This window comes from Odontesthes bonariensis, chromosome 1 (assembly GCF_027942865.1).
Source record: "Odontesthes bonariensis isolate fOdoBon6 chromosome 1, fOdoBon6.hap1, whole genome shotgun sequence".
In the NCBI taxonomy this organism is placed as follows: Eukaryota; Metazoa; Chordata; class Actinopteri; order Atheriniformes; family Atherinopsidae; genus Odontesthes; species Odontesthes bonariensis.
Window position 1 is genome coordinate 13,982,317 of NC_134506.1, and position 17,064 is coordinate 13,999,380.

General features: G+C 39.2%; 1 protein-coding gene across 2 annotated transcripts in view; it reads right to left on the reverse strand.

The window, feature by feature from the left end:
- map2k5 (mitogen-activated protein kinase kinase 5) overlaps positions 1-7,651 on the reverse strand; it is a 73,707-nt gene extending 66,056 nt beyond the window's left edge. For both annotated transcript variants that reach the window (XM_075475486.1, XM_075475416.1), the window contains exons 1-4: positions 7,214-7,651; positions 6,905-6,953; positions 5,103-5,170; positions 451-520 (exon numbers count right to left, since the gene is read on the reverse strand). In XM_075475486.1, the coding sequence (XP_075331601.1) occupies positions 451-520; positions 5,103-5,170; positions 6,905-6,953; positions 7,214-7,339 (313 nt within the window). In that variant the 5' untranslated portion in view covers positions 7,340-7,651. The remainder of the gene's footprint in view (positions 1-450; positions 521-5,102; positions 5,171-6,904; positions 6,954-7,213) is intronic.
- Positions 7,652-17,064: the final 9,413 nt, after the last annotated feature.

Sequence of the window (17,064 nt, forward strand, 5' to 3'; positions counted from 1 at the left end):
GACAGTTGGTGGTAGGTAAAGTGGAAAAAACAATCACAGAGTTAGGGAAAAGTGAAGGAGACAGAGAAATAGAAGACAAACTCAGGGTAAAAGAGAAATAAGAATGTTTTATCACTAGGGCCCCGAGGCCTGTTAGTGATCATGTATGACTTTGAGTAGATTGAAAAGTATAATATCCCTGTCACTTTAGCACTTTAAGAAGAAACTCCACAAAGACAGAGATGCAGGCAAGACTTAGCCTGAGCACAAGCTGGCACATTCAGTGTCCTTGGTGCAAAGGAAACACAGATTTATAAATGACAACAATCACAATAAAAGACTGAACCAGTGAATATCAATGTTGTCCAGAAGATCCATTGTATTCTCTAACCACCTCCTACACCGCTTCGTTATCATTTGAAGCTCTCAGCATTACTTATCCATTGTAAACTGTAAAGTGCTATTCTGTACCTCTTGGAAAAATCTGCAGAGGGTCCGGCAGCAGTCCATTCATGCGCTGTTCATTCATTGTGTTGCAGTACTAAAAGAAAAAAGAAAACCGAAATAAAGTACAAAGTGACAGGAGCGCACAGACTTAAATATGCCTAAAACTATTAAAACAGCTTCATGAATTATTAACAAGTTCAAATCTGCCCAATAATCGGAATTCAGTATGAGACAGATGAACAAAAGCCTTGGTGGATTTGGAATTTGAATAATCCCTACACATGCAAAAATGTTTATTTTACTGAGGTCAGTATGAATCCACATTATTCTGACAAATATGAGCATGCTGTGCAGAAATCTGTTGCAGATGAGGACCAATGCCCTGTGGGCTTGTTCTGAGGGACTGTAGCATTAACCCGTTTCTCCTCCAGGTCAACACCTCACCAAACACTCATATCCTACAGGACTTACACAGGCATACGCCCACTCCGGAGCCTCCCAGCCGCTTGCCAAGGCAATGCAATAATTGATGTTTCAGTTAACCAAACCATCTGCTAAACTGTGATCGTGTGTGCATGTAAACGTGTCTGCGCTTATCAGTTCATTTCTCCATGCCCTCTACTTTTGGAGGCTTAAAAAAGGATGATGGTGGTGGTGGTGGGATTACACAAGACAAAGACACTTTAGAAGATGCCTTAATGTAGTGCACACTTAGATGATTTCCTTGTGTTTAATTTACTATCCAGAGTGAACTACACAGCCATCACAGCAATATGTAAATTTGCTCTCTCATTGCAGAGGAGGGAGGGAGGAGGGAGGGAGGACGATGGGACCGGATCAGAATGGCTACCCATGTGGCACAGCTGTTATTAAAAGGCCTATTTATCACTGTCAGATCCCCTCCTCGCTCCTAGCCCTCTGCTTTCACCCCCCGGCACTTTCACTAGGCCACATCTGAACAATGGACCTAATACCAAAAAAACGTGCTCTGTGTGTTGAGGTTCCGGGAGGAGATCGGGCTTCACGTACCTTTAATTTTCCGCTCAGCTAGCTTATTGATTAAGGCTGCAATTACCACCTCATCGGTAGTAGGTGTGTTATTAAAAGACATTCTCCATTGTTGGCCAATAACTAAACAGTGTCCGATCCCAAATAGCATCACTCAGCCTTAAGGGACAAGTGAGAGAAGAGAGCAGAGCATGGGTCTCATCATCATTAGCAGACTAAGGGGAAATGGGAGTAAAAATGGTGGAATTAGAGCCGCTACCTCCAGGGGGAGCTGGAAGAGGAAGATATGAGGTCACATGTTTTTTTTAGCACCTGACATACGCTGGTCTTTAACTTTGAACAGGGGCGTCTGTCTTTCAAGGTGTCGAACAATGATTAGAGATGCCTGGAAGTCTAGCGGGTCTCACCGGAGAATGTAGCAATCAATGTTCTCACTAATGGGTAGACTTTTCACAAAAAAAATGCCCTCTGCACACTCGTGGTAATTAAATGCTGAATTTGAGCATTAATTTAGTTCAGCGATCGGCAGTGTGTATTTTTTAATTTTTGCGAGGAGAGTTTAAAGCTGAGATCTTAAAAAGAAAGAAAAAAAAAAAAAAAAAAAAAATCACACCATGCAGTGACAGCATATTTAAAAGTGATTATAAATTGTTATCAGAAACAATAACACACATATGGAAACCCCTACGTTTACAAAGCGACAGACAAAATGAATTATCCCACCTTTCACCTAACATGCCGTTTCCCTTAACTCCTATTAATTTCACATAATGGCTGTCTGCTCACCTGGAATTAATAACATGGAAGCCACAATCCACTGGGGTCTCTACGGAGGCCAAATGGCAACGACAGCAAACAACCACAAACACACAAAAAAAAAAGCATTTAAAGTACTCCGCTCGTTTGAATTATATTCGAGTGAGCTCAGTATTTTCCAGGTGATCAGCACCTTTTTGTACACTTGGCCGTCCCATGAGTAGAAATCCATTAAAGCACTCCTGGATTTATTTGACAAAAATTTGTGAACAAATGAGTTTTTAAATCTGTGAGCAAAGAAGTGAAGTGCGGATACTAAATATTTGTGCTGGTTAGAATACAGTGCAGATCAGGGTCACACATTAATATGCACCTCAGACATGTCACGTCACCTGAATGAGTAAAGATTGGAAAATTGTCGGGCCACCTTGTTGTCTAAATAACTGACATCAGCAATGGAAAAAACCCACATGGGTCCGGCTCTAAAATGATGCCAAAAACTGTGTTAAAGGACACCAACAGCTCCATTTGTAGCTTGGAGTTACTAAACTGTAAGCGTATTAAACAGCTTTTTTTTTTTTTCACATGGAACTGCAGTATTCTGAAAATATCAAGCCATTCTCTTAATAAACTATTAAACCACTTTATGGAAGGGCAACAGGGCACTATTCATTACAATATCAGCTGGCATCTTATTAGTTTTCATCCAATATAGACTGTTTAATTAATATTACGCTGTCACGTTGGGACACGTACAAACAACAAGCAAAAAAAAACAGAAAACCAAACGCTTGTTACACCTTATCACCACAGATGTGTGACAGGACACACTGTACAGCAGGGCGGAATGACAGAAGAGCCGAAAGTGTGTCAGATGCCTCCGTGAAAAACAGAAGTGGCTGAGGTCAACGTCTTTTATATTTCCTATTCACAACATCTGTCTCCTTTTGCTTAATCACGCTGCTCCTCTATGATACTTAATGATTAAAAAGCAACCACAAGTGATAAAGATGGACAAAAAACAGGGATTGTAAATGGTGCCTGTGGCACCAGTAGCATCATTGTGAGATGATGGGGGGTAAAAGACATCCACAGATGAAAGTAGATTTTGAACAATTCTTGCAGCCCAGGGGGGCTGCTCTTTAATGAGGCAAAACTTTAAGTACTGAATAATAAATAATAAAAATTGACAGTTCATTTAGCTTTCAGTGTACCTCATACAGAAGCTCATTACACGCCATTACTCTTACTGTCCATGGCATGATCAGTAAGTATGGTGGAGTATGAAAATACTCTGCATTAGGTGGTGGGAGCTGAGTGAATGTTGTTCTGTGTGCGCTAGAATGTGCATAGCTGAATATTTCAAACAAATTGAACAATTTGCGATTGGCTTAATACAATTAGATGAGTATGTGATTTCCGAATTTTCTATAAGCTGATATGTGGTAATGAAAACATTGTGTCAGTGCAGAGGAATGGAGTCGTGCAACTCCAGCAGTTATGTACATTTAAAAGTTCTTGGGAAGATAAAAAAAAAACCTTTCATGCCTTTGAAACTGCTAAGGATACGACTCTACATCTTCTTTGTTATTCATTGAAAGGAGATCGATGAATAGGCTGGTCTGGCCCCGCCCTCATCTAGCCAGCAGCTGACATCAGCTAACAGTCAGCTGGGTTACATAGCACTGAAATAATCAGATTAATGGCTAAATTACAATAAGACTGAACCGGGTTACTCGCGATCGGATTAAGACCCCGAGATAACTCGGTTGAAAGTCACACTAAACATGCTTGTAGACGGATGAAGCACGTGGTTAATTGGACTTAGCGTTCTACGCATGCTCGAGATTTTTTCCCGGGGTCGTGACCCAGAAGTCAAAGGAGACAATATTACTGTTGTTGTCGCTGCCGTCAGAAAGAAATCAATATCACGATGGAGAATGCGCCATTGTGCATTGCATTTGTGCAACAACCATACTCACCACAAACGAAATGTAGAGGGACGTAGCTTCATTTTGCTCTTCGTTCGCCATCTTTCTCGAATGCCTAAGTTTGTTGTTGTTGTTGGAAGCGGTCAACAGGAAGTGGCTTTATTAGCAATAGTTGACATGGGTACAGCGCCATATATATATATATATATATATATATATATTTATTTACTGGTACTTTATATCTATATCTATATGTGTATATATATATATACACACAAAACATATTTTGCAGATATATAACTTTTGTATATATTTTTGTGTACATTTATTTTATTACTGAAACCATTTGAAAAACATTTATTTTATTTTTTTATTATTTTATATTATTGCAACAGAACACTCAAGCAGCAACCTGTATTTTTGCTCCGTCAGTTCTATTTTAGAATAAAGATGTGGAAATTAAATTTCTTTTTTGTCCGATTCGTTGATTAATCGAAAAAATTAATCGACCGATGAATTGATTATTAAAATAATTGTTAGTTGCAGCACTATTAGGAAACCAGCACAGTTAAAAGAATGTTCTTGTAATCATGTCCAGTTAGGTCGGCCCTTATTTTATTGGTATCCCCACCAAAAGTCACAGATTTGCTTCAGAGGGCATTACAAGCTGTAAAACGTGCCAAGTGCAGGAAAAAAGGACCCTATATTGATATCCCCGAGAAGGAAACAAAACCTTTAAAATAGAAAGTGAGGAAGCATTAAAAAGACAAAAGTGGAGGGATCTTTCTGTGGAGATGTTCAAACATGCGTCACAATGTTGTTCGAGGTCGGCCTCGAGAGTGAACAGTTTTCATCAGATCCATTTTCCATCAAACCGTTTTGAGCGAAACACAGTCAGGGTTTGTGGGGTGAATGTAGGACGTTATTGAAAAAAAAAAAAAAAAAAAAGGGAGAAGTTTTCTTATTTATTCAAGTACTCACATACGACAGCATGGCTTTGAGTTCTTCGTCACTCCTTACAGTGATTCTGTCTCCCACCTCGTCTTCATCTGAAAAACAGATACAGTTTGGACTGTAAAACAACATAAAACTGCGACACACAAGTGTCCAAACAAGTGAATAAGCTTCTGATGTAGAACTGATTATAAGGAGCAATACACTAAGATTAGTCTTCTGAACTTTTAGCATATCACATATAGGCTACAGTTAGCCAACAGTGAAATGCAAAAATCAATCAAATAAATAGAAGAGTAATCAACACATTAAACATGTTAAATGTAAGGGTCACGTGTTGATACTCAAAACGTACGATTGTTTTGAAGAACAAAGTGAAGAAAAGGAAATAAAATTAAAGCAGGACTTGACATAAAATGACACCAAATGCACAACTTAATAGGCAAAACATTCTATGATTCATGGTGGGACATTAATAGTTTGAACACTAATAGTGTCGCTGTTTGTTTATCTCCATTGAAATTGCAAATACAAGAATGTAGTAGTTTTTGCATCACAAACTTCTCACTTTTTTTAATCCATCAATTGTACACATCAGTAAAAGTTAATCAACCTTATCGTTTCTCGTGTCCTCTGGCAAAAATGATGGATTCACTTCACTTGGAGGATGTTCATTCAGCTTTTTTATTTTGTAAAAAAATAAGTTAAAAAAAAAAAAAAAAAAAAAAAAAAAAAAAAAAAACAACAGACATGACACAAAACAATTTCATTTAACAGCCCAATATTCTGGCTTTATAAAACAAGACTAAAATTATAGTCATTTATTGCCATTTCTTATGTGGTAATTAAAAAAATATTTAATCACCTTGTAATCTGGATTTCTTAAAAACAAAAACCTGCCTATGTCTACATATGCAAATAAATCTGCAGTTAAAAGAGAGCGCTTTCAGAGATTAACTAGCTGCTGCAACTGGCTGATAGAGAGGAAACATGGTCCAAACAAGGGAGCTGTCAGTGGAAATGATGGAAGGGATTATAAGACTCCTTCAAGAGGGTAATTCAGCCTGGAGTGGGGCAAAAGATGTTGGTTTTTCCCAGTCAGCTGAGTCTAAAAGTTAAGCAAGTACAGACAAAATGGGAGGGTGGTAAGCATACAGGCCGACCAAGGAAGACATTAAAGTGTCATCATCTCATTAATTAATTCATTAATTATTATTTTTTCTAAATTTTAATTAAAAAAACATCTAAGGTATGTTCAACAAAGCAAGCCTATGAGGCTATTAAGTAAAATAATTTTCTGTCATATCCGTGTTTTGTCCATTTGTTTCACAAAATGAAAAAAGCTGAATGAACTTCCTCCAAGTTTGGTGATTCCACAATTTTTGCCAGGGGTTGTATTGTACTGATCAGCATCTTTATTTGTGCACAGGAAAATGCTGTTGTGCATTTCCATAAAAAGACATGCAAACAGTTATAGTTTAACATGGTCCAACATGATACACAACATTAAAAACAAAAAGTCAATGTTATTTTGAGATGCATCACAGAGAAGATGACCTTTAACAACGGTGGATTTTTCCAGCACTCTCCACATAGAGCAGCATGTACATCCAAACCTATAACATCTTCTGTAAGTGCAAACCTTGCACTTACAGAACTTATGACACTTTATGACAGTAAATTTAGACTTTTGACTACTATGGGAGTTACAGGACTAATGTTTTGGGTGTGTACACAGCAGTGGGTCCCACTGAATACAGGTTATTCAGAGACTTCAGTACAGTGGCTGTTCACCATTAAAGCCATACAGCTGTGAAACAGAAACTTACATTCAAAGGCCGTGACAGTGGCTTCAGGCATCACATCTCTGATTGCGACCTGAAAAGTTTGGCAGAGTTTATTAAAACAGGGACAGTGACAGCAAAAGTTTAAAGTTGTTGACAGAAGGATAGATTTATAACAGTAAGTAGAGACAGGTTTTTAAAAACAATTTTAAAAAATATTTTAAAAAGGGCATCATTTAGCTATACTGCATGTTAAGTGACAAACTTCAAATTCAAAGTGCGCGTATACTGAAAAGTGCGTGTTTAAATGAAACACGACAGTTAGCTAGCTCCATAGCAATTTTAAAGACTCACCAGTAAGTCATTGAAGTTTAGAAGAGATGGACAGTCCACGGACGAGTCCATGTCCCCTAATGGCGTTTTGATGCGGATCACTATCGCCTCGCGGTCCATTTCGCAGATGTTATTTAAAATGAGCATAAAGAAAGAAGCTTAAACCTCATAATACTCGACTGACTATCGAGGCTAACGAGCTAATTTCCTGCAATGGGTTGCTAACGACACATGCTAGCATCCTGCTCAGTTCAGACACTTCATTGCAGTGATGCGAAGACGTTAAAAACGTTAGCCGTTGAGCTCAGTCAGCGCCAACGACAATGTCACGTCATAACCTGCTGAAAGCTTTAACTTGAGCGGTAAAAGTATATTCGCCGGCTTTCCAAGGCAAAGTTTTATACTGTGTCATATGAGAAATTTAGCCAAGCAGCTAGTCTTGAGGAAACTGCTCCAACGGCGTTTCCGAATCAACATCCGGTGGGGGAACTTCAAAATAGAGGACGTTTACCGACAACCAAAGCGGCTGTCATGTCAGTCTATTTAAATTAAACTTAACCATTTCCAGTTTATAATGTACGGAAGAGTATTAGGGCCAGGCATAAGAAAAAATAATAATATTTTGCCTGTCGAAATTAAAGTCGACATGTCGAGAATAAAGTCGACATGTTGAGAATAACAACCCTTACATTCACTCAATTTACAATCAACAATTAACCTCACATGCATGTTTTTGAAGAACCCGCGCATGCACAGAGAGAGCACCCAAACGCCACACTGAAAGCCTGGGATTCGAACCACCGTGAATCCTGTTTGTTTATCATAGTTACAATATGTTGGAGTACTCTGAATGATTTAGTAAGTCCCATGAACTTAACAAAAATTTTGACATTCAATTTTCTCAGGAAAATCCATGCCATGAATTGGAAGGTTATGGTGAATGGGCAAGGAATGAGCCCTGTGACATTTAATAGCTAACTTGTCTTAAAATTTATTTCAATATTATATCCAACTGTTTTGAATGTTAGTAAAATGCTAAAATGTTAAATGTTATGGATGCTGTTGCTCCCATTAAGGTGAAGGTTATCTCTGGAGGAAAGAAGTCTCCATGGCGAAATTCCACACTGGTGAAAAATGGGAAAAGAGAGTGTCGGAAAGCTGAGCGCAGATGGAGAAAAACAAATCTCCAGGTTCATTATAACATCTATAAAGAGAAACTTCACTCTTATAATTTACAACTGAGGAATGCAAGAAAGTCCTACTTCTCTGACATCATCACCAAAAACAGTCATAATGCTCGGGCCTTATTTGCTACAGTTGACAGGCTAACAAACCCTCCTGTGTTAGTGGCAACTGAACTTCATTCCACCATGGCCTGCAGTGACTTTGCCAAATTCTTCACAGACAAAATCCAAAATATTAGACAAGCAGTTGGTACATCAGCAGCAGGTTCAACATATGTACCGTCTCCACCGAAAACCCGTTTAAACACCATGACACAGCTCCAACCCATTAACAGTAAAGACCTGGAGGACATCTTACGTCAGCTGAACTCCTCCTCTTGCTGTTTAGACATCCTGCCAACAGCTTTTTTCAAAAGGGTCTCAAAGATTTTGGAGTCAGACCTGTTACTGATCGTGAACTTGTCTTTAATGTCAGGTGTGTTTCCAGAGCCACTAAAAATAGCTGTAATCAAACCTCTGCTGAAAAAGAACAATCTTGACAAGACACAAATGAACAACTACAGGCCTATCTCAAATCTCCCATTTTTAAGTAAGATCATTGAAAAAGCGGTTTTTCAACGGCTTAATTACTTTTCAAAACAAAATAACTACCATGACACCTTCCAGTCAGGTTTTAGACAGCACCACAGAACTGAGACTGCTCTGACTAAAGTGTTTAATGACATACGTCTGAATACAGACAATGGAAAAATGTCAGTCTTAGTTTTACTAGATCTTAGTGCTGCATTTGATACAGTTGACCACAATTACTCAAACGACTGGAGAACTGGGCGGGTCTTTCCGGAACTGTAATAAACTGGTTCAAAACATACTTAGACAACAGGAAGTACTTTGTGTCAATAGGTAACTTTACATCTGAGCAGACAACAATCACATGTGGAGTTCCCCAAGGTTCCATCCTGGGACCTCTTCTATTTAACATCTACATGCTCCCACTGGCACAGATTATAAAAAAACAACAAAATAAACTACCATAGCTATGCAGATGACACGCAGATATACATTACAATGTCACCAGGAGATCGAGGCCCTGTAAAGGCTCTTGGTAAATGCATTGAAGAGATTAATGACTGGATGTGCCACAACTTTCTCCAGCTAAACAAAAACAAAACTAAGGTAATTGTCTTTGGAGCCAAAGAGAAACGATTACAGGTCACCACAGAACTTCAATCTATACACCTTGAAACTACCAAGCAGGCCAGAAATCTGGGTGTAGTGATGGACTCAGACCTAAATTTTGAAAAACACATTAAGGCAGTAACAAAGTCAGCCTACTATCACCTTAAGAATATATCAAGGTTAAAAGATCTGATGTCTCAGCAGGACCTGGAAAAACTAGTCAATGCATTCATCTTTAGTCGGCTTGATTACTGTAACAGCATCTTTACAGGTCTACCTAAAAAGTCAGTTAGATAACTGCAGCTTATTCAGAACTCTGCTGCTCGAGTCCTCACTAAGACCAAAAAATTGGACCACATTAGTCCAGCTCTGAGGTCTTTACACTGGCTGCCTGTCCATCAGAGGATAGACTTTAAAGTTCTGATGCTGGTCTATAAAGCTCTGATTGGCCTAGGACCAAAATACATCAGTGACCTCCTGACCCAGTATGAACCTTCCAGACCCCTCAGGTCATCTGGATCCGGTCTTCTATCAGTTCCCAGAGTCAGAACCAGACATGGAGAAGCTGCATTCAGCTTCTATGCTCCACATGTCTGGAACAAACTCCCAGAAAGCCTCAGATCAGCTGAAACACTCAGTGTATTTAAGTCCAGGTTGAAGACACACCTATTTTCAGCTGCATTTGAATAAAGCTCCAAATCTGAAGCTTGAGTTTCAAAACTTAATCATATTTTAACTACTGATTTTATATTGTTCTTATTTCTTTCTTTTTTGTTTAAAATTTAAATCATGCTTTTTATTTCTACTGTTGTTGTTGAATTGTGCTATACAAATAAACTTGCATTGCTTAGTAGGTTGTGAATAATACGATTTAAAGGTGACATTATGCTATTTTTTCTGACAATTTGACACAATTTTCCGTGTTCGTATTGGGATGTTTGCAATGAGCTTCGGTAAAAAATACTTGTTGGTGTAAGCCCGCTGGCCTCTCTCACAGCCCCGTTTCAGCACCTCTGTCCTAATGGTCTCTTTGGAGGGGCAGACAGTCACCAAGTGCTCAATCCCACCCTACTGGTGAGGTCAGCAGGTTCTCAAGTTGTGAAAAGAGTGATGAAAAGTGTTGCTGCAGATACGCAATCTTTGGCAAACTATTGCTGGAACATTACCCTCAAATATGGTTTATCCACTGGGCTTTTAGATTCTCTGAGGCCTCTAGTGACAGATGTAAGATGTATGCTCCTCAGTACAGCTGACAACAGAACATTCCCACCAGTGGCTGGCTTCCTTGGTCGAGCAGGGCAGATGCAAGAGGGCGGGGCTCAGAGGTCGAGGCTCAGTGGAGGAGGTGGAGTAGCATGAATTTGAAATGAAAACAGAATGACTCCTTGGCTGAGAAATTTTCAAATGGTGCACTAAAAAAATGCCAGAGTTGTGTTTTGGGGGAGTTTTTCACTTATTGGTGACTTCAGACCTAAAGAAAGTAGCTTTCTTAGGCCATGGGTGGGTAACAAAAGGATGAATATTTTCAATTAGAAAACTATTTTGACGTTCAGTCAAAATTTAGAAAGCCATTTAGAGATAAATGACAGTTAAGTTAAAAAATACCAGAGCATTTAAAAAAGCTTTCTGTCCTTTTCACTGGACATTAACGCAGCATTAGTATTTAAAGGTTTCCACTTGGCATTAGTCATTAGTGTATAATTGAGTGTAAAACAAAGGAGCTCTTAAAACTGTTGTTGATTAGGGATTTATGATTGAGGGAGGCTCATCAGTCTCTGTGCTCGGAACAGCTCTGATTGCAGATCCAAGAACAAGACATTGATCCCTGAACAAAGTGAAGTCTTGTCTTCTGTTAATTTACAGCGCACTGCTCACAGATCCAGGGTTATGTGTATTGATAAGAGCTTGTTAAAGCTTGCTCTTGCTCCATCTCCCCATGGCCCAGATCTGACAGAAACGCGGCACTTGAAAACAATATCCACGGGGTGTGTACTGCGCCAGCCGATGCAATAGGTTGGGTTTCAGAGGCTTGCAAAACAACCATCCCCTCCCCTGATTGGCCTCAGGATGAACTTTTCTACCATTTTATTGTTTTTTTTGTCTCCGGGAAACATTCAAAATGTAAATGATCCTAATACCCATCTGCCTATTGTCCATCGTCTCAAAGAGACACGCGCAAACTGTTTTCACACAAAGGTTATAAGTTCATTCATCGACCCTTTCTGAGCTGATCTCATCACTTACCCATGTACCTGCAGCTGGGTTAAAGACCCATTGATTTCCATGTAATGCCTGAAATTATTACTTTGCCTAATTGTTACAGGAGAGTAAAGGGGAAACAAAGCAGGGCTACCAAGCGATCTGATTAATGCCTCCACCAGCACTGCCCTCTGATGAAAAGCAGAGGATCTATATGGCACTTTGTCAAACATACTCTCCCAGGACTTGACGTTCGGTCCTTCTGCTTTAGGGCCAACCAAGATGAAGCCCAGTCAGCAATCCACATTATCAGAAATCAAACTCCTGACTTAGCTGGGAGGAGAAAATGGAAAAGGAAGGCCTGCATTCACTGTCTGGTAATTAAGAGCCATTTTATCAGACCTCCTCTCTTGCCCCTTACCTTTTTCTTGTTATTGACAAGCTGCTTAGCACAAAGTGAGCTCAGTTTGACTCTAAATATATGAGGCACACTTATTTAACTTTCTCAGCAAAGAGGGAAATGCAAGTCAACAACAAAGCAAAAAATTTTGTCCAGCATTCACTTCACTCTTATTTTTTGTTTATGGCTGTTTATCGTGTGAAACAAATGCAGCCACTCTTCACTTTTCTTCCTCACCCTCCTCCTCTTCGTCTGTAGATGATTATTATTTCATTAGTCCATGTCAAATGTATTGGTTGGCTTGTTGTGTTTATTGATTAATGAGCCAAAGTCAGCACCGTCTTCTTCCACTGTAATGCTGATATAGAAGATCTGGAAATGCTGTTTGTCTGCTCGTTAAGCATTGATCGTTCCCTCACATATTGACTACTGCTTGGGAGCTTTCTATTTACAATGCTCCTTAACATTAACGATGATTATTCATGTACAAATGTGTGAGCTTGAGCACTATCTGTGGCTCTGGTCTCACAATGTCTCTGGATCTGCAGTGAGATCAGTAAAAAACAAACAAAAAAAAAAAACAGCGTCCCGCCATCTGTCCAGGGCCACGTCCCAACTCAGGTATCCAGATGCAAACTCTCCTGCTGATATAGAGATGTGTCTCCTTAGCCTTGAAGCCTGAAGCCTGTTGTTTATTGGTGCTGCCAGACTCTCTGCTCAGATCGATACCATCTCCCTCAGATGGGCCTTCAACACGCAGGCTCCAAATTGAGGTCAGGATATCGAGAGGGTTATAGCACTTCAGCGGATATGAATTGCCTGAGCAGCTGCGATCATTTGTTACATCTTCCTTTAAAGTTAATCTCAAAGTTGACCTGTGATGAAGCAAAAAGAGTTCGTGAGTCACCTGCATAAGAGTTATGAAGAAATGTGCCAGTTCCCAGAGAAGTTGGTCGGAAAGAAATGGACTGTGTGACTAACTCTCAGGTCTCTGACCAGCCTGCTTTCACTGACATTTCCAGTGTTTCAAATTCACCTCAAACGTTCCCTTTACGGCTGCATGTTGGTTCTAATAAAGAGGAAATATTGGTGCCTTTCTGACCTGCCCATAGGGGGCATAGAAAAATTTATGGGCTGTGTCCTCTCCACTGAAGCTGCTTTTGAACAAAGACTTACATAAATAACACATCACCAGTACACCTGAGCTCTGTTGGTTTTGCTCTTGTGGTCAAGTGACTGTATAAATGTAATTTAACACACTGGAAGCCATGAGATTTGTGAAATTTATTTAGTCTTAACCATTCATTAAATAGATTGGAGTTTCAGCCTAGGAATCTTATGAAATTCAGGTTACAACTGTCCTCATGAATGCCATGACACGTGTGAAAACCTGGCACTATTTGTACTTACTATTCTCAGCATGTGACACATCTTTAGTTACTTAGTTTGGAAACCATAGAGGATAAGTAAAAAGGTTATTGTCTTCACTTCTTCTGGCACCCTCTTGCTTTGAAGGTGTTTTTGTGATCCCCAGATATCACTTTCTAGAAGAAATCAAACCTAAATAAAAAATATTTAAGAAATAAAGTCGTCAGTGATGAAGCCATTTTTTTTTATTATTCTTACTGTGCCATTGCTTAATCATATGTTAAGGCTGGTAAAGTCAGTCAAAAAGCAAATATTAGGGCTGTTGGTTGATTAGAATACTCAGTCGTGATTAATCGCATGATTGTTCATAATGACTCATGAATAACAGGAAAATAATCTCACTTTTTGTATATATGTTCTTAATGCACATCTGCAGGGTTTTGAAGATGAACTTGCCATTCAAAAGCCCCTTTTCTTTTTCTATTTTAGCTTCTTATCCACAAGATTAGACCACATCCCTTTTCGATTTCCTGCACTGTGGGGCGGACCAACGGCCCCATTCATAGAGTGCCTGTGTTAATCTCGCATCAACAAAATTAGTGGTGTAAAGAGGAATTTTTGTTCCCTCATTATTAAGGCATTACTTTTAACAGCCTTAATGAATATGTAACACTTTAAACACTTTCTTTCTTGACTGATAATGCAATAGGTAAATAGATTGCCCTCTATGGTTTGCTTTGCTTCTACTGGTTTTTTGGAGTACAGAAACCGTTTCATAGTTCTTTTAACTATTGGCAGAAGTCCACTCTCTTTTTCAGTCCACACCACATGAATTCAGGATATTTGATAGACTCTCTTTCTTTCTTTGTTTCAGCTCTGTCCCCCTGATAGGTAATCCATAGCATAAGGGATCTGTGACAGAACTTTATATTGACTGGTCTTGACCACTTAAGTGTGCGATAAATGGTTGAACACATGAACGCAGCGCCAGATGATGCCGTCACAAGAAGACCTTTTTGAAGCGTTGACAAGAAATACAAATGCCCTTGATGAGAATCTTAAAAAGTTCAACAAAACACAGAAGAATTGACTGACGGTGAAGCTCATGTTGAGCCTAAATACAAGTTGTACAATTGTAAACGCATAATGATGACTCAAACGCAACCAGAGAAAAACTCCTTGAAGTTGAAATGATATTTTAAAGGTTAAAAGATCCCTCTGAAATGTGGCTATTTGAAAATATATAAAGAACGTGACAAAACAAAACGACGCACAGCTCTGCGGTAAAGTACAGTAAATGAACAGTAAGTAAGAACATTTAGAACAGCATAGTTACAACAGCACTGCAACTGTATATACATGTGCATGCATATTTGCATGACTGTGGCCAAGATGCACGACCTCTCTCCAGCCGCACACTGCTCCAGTGCAGAGTGTCGGGTGGCCTGTTTGTCATCTGAAATATTCATCAAACAGATCAACGGAAAGTCTGGCTGGCTTTTCAGCTGGCAATTTCATGTCAATAATTGATGGAGAATGAGGTAAATGACTCAGTGAGTGTTTTGAGGAGGTCCATATCTTTCTGTAAGTGATGCCTGTGACCTTTGGTGTGTGAAAGAACTCATTGTGGTCAGTGCCAACGTGTCATCTAAAGACTAACATAATGGTAGGTTAGTATTTAGATTCAGAGCTGTATTTTAGTTCCTTTACTTTCTGAGTTTCTGTGTTCTAAGTGTCCCTAACTTTTAAAAACTAATGCGTTATTACAGTTTGGCACAGCGCTGCAGCTGAAAGGAAACTTGACCTCTGTGGCCAAAAACTAAAAATGCATTTCTGTATTTCTTAAGTGACAAATTATTTACATTTTTTGGGAAAAGAAGTAGCCCATCATCACTTATGTGCACTTGGTTTTTAATTCATGGCACACAACGTATCAGATACTGCGGTGAGTCAGTGGAAAGTTGTGACGGAGTTGGTGTGTGTTGGTCCCTTCTGTCAGGAGGTAAGACTGCCAAAACGTTCATAATTCTAAGCCTTCTGCCTGTTGTCTGGCCTTCTGCTCAGAACAATGGATCGTGGCTGTAAAGCATTTCTATGGTTTCAAATAATTCTCTCTGCAGCAGCTGAAGAATACCATGTAATTAAGCTTTACTGTCAGTATGAGGCAATGCAACAAATTCCTTCAGACTTTTAAAACTTTTTGTGATCTTCCTAAAAGAAATTGACACACAAACCATGTAACCTCCTCGATGGTAATGAAAACTATGACAAATCAGGTTTAAAGGCCCACGACTGAAATAAAAATGACTATAATTGACATTCGTTTTTTATTAGCAAACATATTTTGCGTCTTTAAAACAGTGGGAGGAGCTGCCATGCTGTAAGCCACAAAAAGGAGATCCATTATGCAGCAGACGTTATAATAATGAGCGTAATAGATAAACCGAAGTACTTAAATTCTAACGGCTCAACTTAAGCAAACAGCAACTGAATGAAGAAGTGAACCCCGTTAAAAAACAGATTGAAGTTTAAAACTCAAATAAGAGCAGGAAGTGCGTATTGAACAGGAGATCAACTCATGTGTTTCGTGCTTGACAGTCAGGTGTTTATGTCTACCACTAAACCCCACCCATCTTCCATAATCTGACCTTTTTTTGCTTTGAAAACTAGTAAAATCTTCTTTTCATTACAGATTCACAAATTTCTGTGAGACTGTGTTGGGTGGCCACACATTATCAAGACATACCAAGAGTTTAGCTATCATGTTTTCACGCTTTTCTCAACCCTGGCAGTGTGATAATTGTAGAAAAGTCTTGGTTAATCTTCACCCACCCGCTACACCAATGGGCCTCTGAAGAATCCTGATTTATTGTCAGCGGCATTGTGGCTCCACCTCTATATTTCACTAATATAATGTTTCATGTTCCAGAATGAAGAATATGCCTGAAAATGTAGTGCCATTTTTTTCTATTCATGTAAAAGAACTCAAAATTTTGCTCACATTTGTCTTATATACAGCTGTGTTCATTACAAGCAAGCAAGCTTGCTTTCCTAAGACTTCCAATGTGAGAAATCTATGCCATAAATTGCTCACCAGCAAATATATAGAGCAAACGGTAACTTTGATGGAGTTTCATGCTCCAAAAACAGGTCTTGAGAGGTAAAGCATCTTTGTATCATGATGATATCCACTTAAATGTGTCCAGCAGGGTAATAAAGATCTTGTTTAGAGACCGGAGAACAGGTTTGATTTTAATTCAAAATGCAAAACAGATTATACAACTGCTACACTTGCCAAAAATTTGCCGTTTTGGACTTTTGAAGCATGCTATTTCAAGCCCTCACTTTGTGCGTTTTGAGACCGTGTGTGGGGCAGGATAGCTTCTAAACCGCTGAGCAAATATTTTCATGGGTTCATTGACTGATGAGGCCCCTGAAGGTGTTTTTTGTGAAATTTAACGGAACTCCTTGGATACATGTGATGATACATGCATGCAGTAAAAGCCCCCCCTTTTAAGCCAAATTAAATTATCATTTGGGGT